Here is an 11,803-nt window from a genome sequence, read left to right on the forward strand (position 1 = left end):
CACAGTGGTAGTGGAAGACTTCCTCAATACTTTCAGTTTTATTCCTTTTGTATTCTTACATGGTTTTATCTATTAGACACATTTTAACTGACTGTCCAGATTTTAGCAGTACTCGTTTTACTGCTTTTAACCATCTGACTGAGCAGTATACACTCAGTCAGATTTTATCTGACTATGACAAGGTTTCAGCTGTTTTTACTTTTTTACAACTTATTAATTTATATACATATACAGGCTGGCCTCGATTAATTCATCCCTTGAGCGCATCGCGCAAAATGGAAATGCGTTAATCAAATATAATAATCAATAGGAAAAATTATAATTGGTCCTTGACTTTCTGGAATGTCCATAAAGAATTTTAAAAATACCTTTTTAAATAACTTTTTTAACTGTATACAATGTAAAAGATAATGAAAATAATTATGGAATTAAATGTTTATTGCATAAAACAGCAGTTCCCAAACTGTGCGCCACGGAATATTTTAAATTTCTGAGGGAAACACAGTGATACTTGACATCTGTCAGACACCGCGCGAACTACTAGCTCGAGGTAGTTCACAGTTTCAACATTTCTTATTAAGTTGTTTGGACCTAACTACTTAATAAATGGAACTGTTAGGTATTTCTTTTGGTCTGGGTGCGCCGTGAAAAAATTACTGAGACACTAAGGGCACCGTGAACCGAGAAAGTTTGGGAACCTCTGACATAAAATACACTGTTGCGGAAATATTTGAACAGTGTTGACTTTCTCTTTTCATCAATCAATTTCCGATAGCCGACAACAATCTTCTCTGGGCCCTTGCAAAATAAATATTGCAGAGAACCTCAAACCTTTTGAGGAAAGATTTCATCTAGTTCTTTTAAAAATTTGAATTTTTAAATGCAAGTCTGCATTGACTTTATTAGCGGAAGACAAACAAATAATAGGGGCGCCTCCGTAGCCAGGTGGGCAGGAGCAGCAGTGCGTAGCACATGCTTCTCGATTAGACCGGGGTTCGAGCCACCAAAATACGGAGGATGCGAAAAGGTCAGGGAATGACCACCGCATATCCCCGGAGCAATATGGCCTTAGTTGCTAATGCTCCTAAAAACCAAATAACAACAACAAAAATAAACAAACAAATAATACCTCTTCTTCCAATGGTTGATGGAACATAACAAGGTGGGCAGCAGGCAAATGTTTGTTTATTGCCCGTCTGAAGTGCAGTAAGCTTAACGTGCAATTCAAATCTTTTTCCATTATTGCATAAAAAAAAAAAAAAAGATCGCGTTAACTGGAAAAGTGAAAAGTGGTATAATTTTTTCAAACAGCGGTAACTGAAAAACACGTTAATCGAACTCGCATTATGTGAGGCCTGGCTGTATATAAAATAAAGCATATATTTTTAGAATATATACTGCCTTTTATACATATATGCATTCTTAACTTTTTGACCACATAACTTTTTTAAAGTTACCAGAATCTATTTTTACCTTGTCTTGGCACATAATAGCTGTTGTTGCTAATGTGCCAGAAAAATCTTATACCAAACCTTTTGTATTCAGAAATCAGATTACAGATAATCTCTGCCTTGGTGCATGACTGAAAGGGTGGCGCCACCTTTAAAATTGATTCTTTCCAAATACTGATTGAAGTCTGTTGCCAATATGGTGCCCACATGGCACTATCTGCATAGTATGCAAAAAAGTAAAATAGTATGAAAATGCATAGTATGCAAAAAAGATGATAATCTTATGTCAGATTCATTTGAATGACTTTTGTGTATATGTATTTCCTGGTTCTTGTTTATTTTATTGATACCCTTCAGGTCTCTTTCTCCTTTCCCTCCCAAGAAAGATGTCTGGTGCTCAGTTTTGTGGTCCTCCTCTTCTAAGGTGATCTTATAGGGACAACTAGATCATACTTTAATGGTAAACAATCCTTTAAAAAAAAGCTCCTGCCTTTTCTAAAAAATTTCCTGTTTTCCTACTGCCCACAGTTACCCTGATCTCTAGGTTTTCAAAGGTAAAAAGTAGGTAACTATGCTTAAGAGTTCAAGGAAACTGCTAGCCAGAGGAGAGTAGGACCATCCACTGTGAGTTTCAATGACATGGATTCAATTAACATTGTCATACATTTTAAAGGAAGATGAGTGTTAATGATTCATGTTCATAATCCTTTTAGCATACATCACAAAAAAAAAACATTTGCTGTGGTATCAAGATTTTTTGTACCCTTCACATTAAAACCTTCAAAATTTAAAGAAGAGAGACAATATACTTTTCAGGTACAATGCTGTTTTCGTGCCATGCCACTTTTAAAAAGTAGCATTTGAGTCATTTTGTTTTTGTGAAATCTTTTCCAGTTACCATTGTTGCACCACATGGCAGCTAGTATTTTTTTTTTTTTTTCGGTATTATTCCAAGTTTTTTCTTCTTCACAGATGAATATTTTAAAATTAGTATCTTAGCATTAGTTAGAGGCATACAATGCAAGAAAGCAAGCTTATGCAGCATCAGCCAAAAAAAACCCCTCCCTTTACACCCCTCCATTCGTTCCAAATGCCTGTCCACCTCAGCCTTAAATTTATTTAGGCTATCAACTTCCAAAACAAAAGATTGAAGTCTGTTCCACCAATCAACTACCCGCTGGCTAAAGGCAAATTTCTGCACTTCCACTCTATAACTGTCCTTCCCACTTCCACTCTACAACCTACCTCAATTTGAATCTATGCCCCCTCAGGTTCTTAATCTGAGCAAGAGGAAGAATCCCATCAGCATTCAGCTTGCTCATCCCATTCAAGGCCTTATACACCTCAATCAGATCACCTTGCAGGTGCCTACTCTGCAGGCACTGCAATTGGCAGAACTTAAGCCTTTCTTGGTAAGAGCACCCCTTTGTTCCCCTCACCAATCTTGTTGCCCTTCTTTGTACTTGTTCTAGCAACTGTACATCCTTCTTAAATGAGGTCTCCAGACCTGTACACAGTACTCTAGGTGTGGCCTGACCTAGAGTACTGTGTACTCTAGGTCAGGCCACACCTAGAGTGACCATTGCCTTGTAGAACGGGATAATCTCCTCCCTGTTCTTGCTAGCAAAATTCCTATATATCATTGACAAGACTCCATGACCTGCCCTGGCAGTCCATCTACACTGCTCAGGAAACTTCATATTTGACTGCACAATTACCCTCGGGTATTTTTCACTTTCCATTTCTCTGAGTGTAGTACCACACAGTTGATATGTTTCTCTTTGGTTATTGCTACCCATATGGAGTACTTTGCATTTGTCAATGTTAAACTTCAGTTGCCACTTCTCAGCCCATTTGCCCAACTTATCTAGATCCAGTTGGAGTAGCATACTGTCATTAACAGCCCTGCCAACATTTGTATAATCGGCAAACTTGGACATTAAGCCTGATATACCTTCATCAATAGCATTGATAAATATACAAAACAACAATGGGACTAACACTGAACTCTGGGGAACTCCACTAATAACATTTGTCCACAAAGAGCAGTGTCCATTGATTATCACTCTCTGTCGTCTCCCACTCAACCATCCCTTTATCCATTGTAGCAACTTACCCTTAATGCCATACCTCTCCAATTTGTACAGCAGTCTTCCATGTGCAACAGTATCAGAAGCTTTCGTGAAATCCAAGTATATGATATCAAATTTATTTTTGGCATTCTGTTCCTTTGTGACAACTTCATAGTATCCAATCAAATCAAATTGGTCAGACAAGACCTTCCTTTAACAAACCCACGCTGCATCTTAACTATTACTGCAGTCTTGTCTAGATGACCCTGCAATGCTTCTTTAACCAGTGATTCCATTATTTTCCCCGGAACACAAGTTAAACTAACAGGTCTGTAGTTTATTGTGTCACATTTTGAACTGCCTTTGTGAATTGGTGATACATTTGCACACCTCCAGCCATGAGGACCTCCCCTGAGTCCAAAGAAGCTCTCATAATTATGGCTAAGAGTTTGCCTACTTCCTTTGCTGCCTCCTTTAATATAACTGGATAAATCCCATCCACCCCAAGTGCCTTCCTTATGTTTAACTTCAACAATTCCTCCTTCACTTTGCTCTCGGTTATTACAAAATCACTTAGCTCCCTGTTAGAGTTTGATAAACTTTTGGCACTCCCCTCATTGTATAACTCCTCGTGTGAATATAGATGCAAAATAATCATTCAGTTTATCAGCTACCAAGCATGATCATTAATAGTCAACCCATCTATGTTAAGTGGTCCAATCTGATTCATCCCTTTCCTTCTAGAGTTTACATAAGTAAAGAACTCTTTGCTGTTTTTCTTTGCCAAAGATTTCTCGTAATCTGCCTAACCTCCTTTGTGACTTGATTACAGACTAGCTTATATCTGCCATAGGCTTCTGTGTCACCTGACTTTATATGCATCCCATACATTTTCCTTCTCTGCCCCGAGCCTCATTAATTCATCTAACATCCATTTATGCCTAAACCTTGAACAGTATTTCTTAGTTGGAATGAAAAGACTAGTAACCTCCAAAATTAAGTCCCTGAAGGCTTCCCATTTAGAATTCGGCATTGGCAACATCATCAGTTGATCCCATTGTACAGAATTTAAAAACTGTCTGAGACCCCTTTAGTCACCTTTACGAAAGCAAAAGCCCTTCCCTTTAGCCTTGATGGTAGTTACATCTTTAAGTAATTCCCACATCAGTACATTGTGATCACTGTCACCCAGTGGTTCCTTTATCTGCAAATTCTTAATGCATGAATAATCACTGATAATCAGATCAAGAGTATTATTACTCCCTCTGGTTGCCTCTTGAACATGTTGCTGTAGAAAACAGTCATCCAATAAATCCACAAAAGTCTTGCTAGTTTGCAAGTGACCAACCCACAAGTTCCAGTCAATATCTGGAAAATTAAAATCTCCCATTAGAAGACATTCTGATTTACTGACCCACTCTATTTCTCTGCACAATTGCTCATACTCATTAGATTCATTAGGCCTATAACACACACCTGCTCCAATTTTTCCTTTCGCAGTGCTTATGTCACACCAAACAGACTCAACATTGCATTGTCCACCAACATGAATTGGATGTACTTCCTTAGATTTTATGTGTTTCTTAATTAATATCAACCCCTCCTCCCTTCCTGTCCTATCTATCCTTTCTGTACACATTGTACTCCCCAAATTCCAATTCTGCACTGCTTATGTCTGTGTGACACCACATCTCTGATATCCCAACAATATCTGCCTTTGATGTCTTGACTAGCACTTCAAGCTCATCAAATTTATTAACTATACTCCTAGCGTTGGTGTACATGCAAGTATACATGCACCTGTTTCTACTCTTAGTTACCCTAACACAGCCCATGTATTTACTTGTTCCACTATGACTCCCAGCAGTCCTGATAATCTCCATTGCCTTGCTTTCCAGGCTGCTGCTCTAATAGAAGCAGTTCAAGAATCACTTTTGCCTCTGCCTGTGGCCACTGTTAACCTTTTAGTCTGTATATTTCCCCCCCCCCTCAAGCTAGCAGTTTTCCGATGTACCTAACACTGCCTCAATAGCAGCAAATATTCTTGCACCCTTTCTATTTAAGTGTACCCCATCCCTGTAGAAGTAGCCTTTCCTGTCAACAAGCACAGACCAGGCTGAAAAAAATTCTACCCCTTGACCCTTGCACAATCTCTCCAGGGCCAAATTGATCGCAGAAGTTTCTCATCATATACTCTCTTTTATCGTGCCTGGGCAGAATTGCAGACACTTTCACATTTAACCCTAACTTGCGACTTGTTTTCAACATTGACCTGTACTTGTTGAGTAAATCTGCAGATCTCTTACTCTTAATGTCATTAGTTCCGACGTGTATAACAATATCACCTTTTGTGCCCTTAAAAGATGATATCTGCTCTACAACATCATCAACTTTTGCCCCTGGCAGACATACCCTGGTTCTGCTCCACCTATCCTTTTTGCATAGTATATTCCCCATCTCCCTGACAATAGAGTCACCAACAATAACTAGTTCATGTGGGACCATCTTTTCTAATGTCTGGTCAAATGTCCACTAATTTAGTGTCTGTAATAGTCTGTATTACAAACACTAAACTATCTGCAGTACTGTTATGGTATGAATCTTATTGGCTGAAGGAATTCTCATTTGTGATAAAGAATAACACCCCTAAAACCAACAAGATTCAGATTTTATTACAATTGTGAAAATGAAATAATTGTCTTATTCAATTAATCAATTTATAAAAGCAATAATAAAATTGCTGTATTCAGTACAGCTCATCCTGCTATAATGCATCATCTTATTGTACACCTCAAGTTACATACATATTTATTTGATACCTTGTCTACCATCCACAAAAAATCCATGCACCACCATTTTATACTCTTTCTGACTACTGTCATTTCAGTTTATGGTTGTCTGTGAGTATATATTACATATTTTGATTTGCTATATATTGGTGTGCAAAAATTTATATACAGTTCCTATGTATATTATATTTTTACTACCCTTATTGTAAATAATGATTGCAAAAAAAACAAAAAAAACAGCAAGCATTAAATACTGAAATAAAAATGGAAGTTTTAAAGTTTTAATGAAAATGATTTCTGACATTGAAAAAAAAACATGGGCCATACATTGAAATGAGCTACACATTCAAAAAAAATTGGATGATCTTATGAGTGGTTACAGATTTATTTTAGAAGTGGGGGAGGGGAAGAAAGAAAGCTGGACAACCAAAATACATTTTTTCTTTAAAAAAACCAGCCCAATATAAGAAGATTCCTCCCCTTCCTATGACTGAAAAATTAACCATCTAAAATGAAACAATATTGCTCATATATGTTTTATTTCAATAAATTTTTATTTAATGGCCTTTGTGTTTTGATATATTATTTACTAATCATAGTGCAATATGTATTGAAAAAAATGGGGTAAGTATTCACAATTTATAAATTTTATGGCCTGCACATTAAAAAAAAATTGGATGATCTTATGTGTGGTTACAGATTTATTTTAGAGGTGGGGGAAACAAGCTGGACAACCAAAATACGTTTTTTCTTTAAAAAATCCAGCTCAATATAAGAAGATTGCTCCCCTTCCTATGACTGAAAAATTAGCCATCTAAAATGAAACAATATTGCTCATATGTTTTATTTCAATAAATTTTTATTTAATGACCTTTGAGTTTTGATATGTTATTTACTAATCATAGCGCAATATGTATGGAAAAAATGGGGTATGTATTCACAATTTATAACTTTTATGGAACCTGTTCCTGACTGCTGTATGAAAATGTGTTTGCTATGGTGTTCATTTCTACTACAGTCCATTTTCGGAAAATGCAGTTATAGCAGAATGAGCTATATTTCAAAATCAAAGTAGAGAAGTGCCAATAGCTTTACTTGTTCATAATTCTTATGAATTTGCTATTGTCACAAACTTCTTGAAAATTAAAATGTGTCCTACATTTATTGTAATTTTTAAAGCAATTTGATATCAGCAAATTCATAAGAATTGTAGCCTCATGGGAGCAAGTAAATTATTGGCAGCACTCAGTTTTCAATTGCTCGTTTTGTTTTTTTGATCTGTAATTAATTGTATTAAAATGTGTGTTCTGTAGGGCTGACATGGGCTGAAATTAAACTGCTTGGAAGTAGATAGGTGAGCACTTTGCTTATGTAAGAAGATGTATAATTCCATAATAGGAAAAAAATAAATAAATAAAACTCATGCCTTTACCAGTTTATAAAACTAAATGTTAAAATAAAGAGTAACTTTAGAATGAAAAACTGCCTTTATTTCAGAAATGAGGGCTCTCAAAGAAGAATGATTGTAATTTTTTAATTATTTATTTAAATGTATATCAAATTTTGATGGTTCTTTTTCAAGGTGGTTCCTGTTAGGTGTAAGGTACCTATCCTAACATTGCCACTTTCCAAAGGATGTGAAAATCTATTTTTTTGACACATTGAAATTGCCTCCATTGCTTTAATCATTGGTTTTTAGGAGTGGAAATTATATTGGAAGCATCATGTTTTCCAGTGTTGGTTAAACTTGCCAGTCGAGTTTGATTGGCATGCATAATGTAACAATCAAACTAAGAGACTGTCACTGGAGTTGATCACACACAGACACCACCCAGTTAGCAGTGACACTGTTTCAAACATGCTCAGATGTATTGAAGTATGTGGCTTAAACTGTATACTAATACAACGACTAAAAAAAGTTATTAACACAGAAACCCTTAATTGAATTAATTCCACTTTACTCCTTATTCTGTGCGCCTCCGTAGCCAGGTGGGAAGGAGCAGCAGTGCGTAGCACACGCTTCTTGATTAGACCGGGGTTCGAGCCCGTCACCACCAAATACGGAACATGCGGAAAGGTCAGGGAATGACCACCGCACCGGAGCAATATGGCCTTAGTTGCTAATGCTCCTAAAAAAAAACCAAATAACAAAATAATCCTTATTCTGTTTTGGGGAGCATTAAGAATGAAATTAAGTGGATAAAATCGGAGCAGCATACAGTGAACAAGATATCAGTAACTTTCTTGGTTAAATAAAAGGCATGAAAAATTACAAATTAAAAATTAAAATGTCTGCATCAAATACTAATAGGCATATCTAATATTTGGCAAAAAGAGTGGCTCAATAAGTATATGACATTTAATATTATGAGAGTCAAAGTAAAAAAAAAAAAAAAAAACTTCAGGGTTCAATTAACATGAAAGATTTTTCTGTCAGAAAAATGCAAAAGAATTGCCCAACATATGAATGCTAGATGTACACTGTTCTAACCTACTTTGAATAATTTAATTAAATCTGTGATTTCCATTTTTATGAAAAGTTTTTTTCAGCATTTTCTAGTTCATTTCTGTATAAGACAAGTTTGTAATGTACACAATTCCAGCATCAGTGAGTTCTTTAGATTCATACTTGAGGTTTAATATTAAGATAGTTGTAGGTATAATTTTTTTTTATTTCTGTAAAACAGTTAAAACAGTTTAGAAAGATAACAATATGGTATGTCTTTAGAGTTTAGAGTTTAATTCGTTTAAATATTTTACTTTGGTTTTCTGTTAAGTTACAGAATGTATCTTTTTCAGACATTTTTTTATTTTTTCTTTTAGGTACCAAACTTTCTTGGTGCCCTGTTAGCAGGATTTCAGTTATCCTTGTTTGCTGTCTATCCTTCAAGAAAAGTGATACATGAGGTGACACATACTTAATCTAAATATTCATTTGTCATTCAGATTTATATATCTGGTGATGCTGTGCACAAATTTACTAATGACAATCTTGAAGAGTAACAGTATACTATATGGGCTTTCAACTGAGGGCATTTGAATTGTGGTGCTATTGTATGTTGGTGATATTTGTGATTATTTTTATAACAAATGAAATGTAAAAATCATTTAGGCATTACTCTGTGAAGTATATCAGTAGTATTATGTGAAATGTGATATTATCAAATAATATGCAATAGTTATTCCACAGAATATTTTGATGTACCAGAGTTAAACTGGCAGTTGTTTCTATATGATTAATTTACCAGGTCATTTAATCATATGAATACATGTTCTTGGTGATATTTTGACTTTACATAATTTATAGTATTAATATTCAATCTGTCTATCTATATCAATAGTTATTCCACAGAATATTTTGATGTACCAGAGTTAAACTGGCAGTTGTAATATATTTCTATTTGATTAATTTACCAGGTCATTTAATCATGTGTGTGTGTGTTATGGAGGTTTAATGGCGCATAAGCTGCTGAGGCTATAGTGCGCCTTAATCATATGAATACATGTTCTTGGTGATATTTTGACTTTACTTAGTGGGTATTACAATAATAGTAACTTATTTTATAGTATTAATATTCAGTCTGTCTATCTATATATGTCTATACATAGTAAGTGTTAGTAAGGGTTTAGGGTATTGATGAATGATTGATGTCTTCAGGAGGTTATTGGCCATCCAGCAACCACACACCAGAGTAATTTTGTGTGGAGTGAAACAAATGACCATTAAGACCACCCAGAAATCCCTCCAAGTCAACCCTATGCACAAGTGTCCATTGTAAACTGTGGGAGAAATATACACTGAGTGATAACTAAATTATGACCACCTACCTAATACTTCGTAGGTCTTCCTTTTGCCCTCAGTACAGCAGCTATCTGACGTGGCATTGATTCAACAAGATGTCGGAAGCGTTCTGGCCCCCAACTAAGCTGTGTGTAATGTGGCTAGCAATGCAGGTATGGAGGTGATTGGTGTATCCAGATGCCTTTCCATAGTGTCCCACAAGTGCTCTATGGGATCGGGGGAGTTCAGAGGCCAATCTGTATGCTGGAAGTCAGAACTGTGTTTCTCAAACCATTCCTGCACATCAAGTGCCCAATGGCTCAGCGCATTGTCATCTTGGAAAACACCATCACCATTCTGGAAAAAGGGCAACAGTGGGGTGTACACAGTCAGCGAGCAGTTGACGATAGCAGAGACCATGGAAGCAGATAGTGATTCGGAGAATGAAAACTCTGAGACTCAGGAAGAGGTGGAAGATATAGATCTTGAAGAAGTAAAGGGAAAAACTGATAGTACTGGGGAATCTCAGGATACAGCTCATGAAAGGAAAAAGCAGGAGATGTGGACACCAGAAAAGAAATTAGAAATGATAAATAGTATGAAGAAGCTGTTAAATTCTATGACAAAAAGTTCGGAACAAGGACCTGTGGTAACCGGATTAGATAAAATAGTGGAGGCACGAGGGAGATTAAGGGCTCTCCTATTGCAAAGAGAACATCGGGTAACGGGCAATGTAGCAACCAAGATTATGGAAATATGGGATGATCTAGAAATGGCCATAGTAAAGCTGGAGATAGACTTACATGTCATTAGGGCTGAAAAGAATGACATTCAAAAACAATACAAAAAGGAATATGCTACTGTGGTAAAAGAAAAGTGCGTTGCAAAACCCAGAGTGGCAGTTATTACTACCAAGAACAGTAAACATAAATGCAGCGAAGATATTAAAAAAGATCTAATTAAAAAAGTGAGACCTGAGCTACAGAATGTTAAAGTACAAAATTTAAGAGCTGTACTGGATAAGAAGATCATCCTTGAAGTAGAGTCAGAAAAGGATATAGATTTGCTCATTGATTGTCCAAAGTTTAAAGAACTAAAATTGTGTGTGGAAAAGGTAAATAAGCGAGATCCTAAGGTTCTGATTTATGACGTGAAACTAGATGTGAATAAAGACGAGTTGAAAGAACAATTATGGATTAAGAACTTGAAAGATTATGGTGTAAACCAAGATGTATTCCAAGAAAGTTTTAACGTGATATCTGTGAATAAAGCAAAGAACAAGAAACTGAATAACTGGATAGTGCAGATAGCAGGTTCTGTCCATAAGCAGTTGATTAGAAAAGGAAAAGTGTTTGTGAATTGGTCTGCCTGTCGGGTTCGCGACATTGTCACGGTGACCCAGTGTTACAGATGCATGGCTTTTGGCCACATTGCAAAGTTCTGTAAAATGAAAGCGTTTTGCGGATATTGTTCCATTGAAGGACATTCCTATAAAGATTGTGTTAACAAGGAAAGACCGCCTTGTTGTATAAATTGCAAACGCAGAAAAGTAACAGCAGAACATAATGCTGTAGACCATACTTGTCCCGAGTATGAAAAGGCAATGGCCCTAAGTCGGAGAAGAACAGATTACGATTAAAATTGTTAAGTGATGCTGTCTGTAGTTATGGGTCTGTGTCAGGAGGTGCCGTGGCTTGTCATTGGCCTGCT

At 36.2% G+C, this 11,803-nt stretch overlaps 1 protein-coding gene across 1 annotated transcript in view; it reads left to right on the forward strand.

Annotated features, from left to right (window-relative positions):
• LOC150079361 (sugar transporter SWEET1-like) overlaps positions 1-9,234 on the forward strand; it is a 36,485-nt gene extending 27,251 nt beyond the window's left edge. The window contains exon 6 of the mRNA XM_090383040.1: positions 9,136-9,234. Coding sequence (XP_090239166.1) covers positions 9,136-9,234 — 99 coding nt within the window. The remainder of the gene's footprint in view (positions 1-9,135) is intronic.
• Positions 9,235-11,803: the final 2,569 nt, after the last annotated feature.

The sequence above is a fragment of the Mastigoproctus giganteus genome, chromosome 10 (genome assembly GCF_048544385.1).
Source record: "Mastigoproctus giganteus isolate SK-2022 chromosome 10, ASM4854438v1, whole genome shotgun sequence".
Taxonomy (NCBI): domain Eukaryota; kingdom Metazoa; phylum Arthropoda; class Arachnida; order Uropygi; family Thelyphonidae; genus Mastigoproctus; species Mastigoproctus giganteus.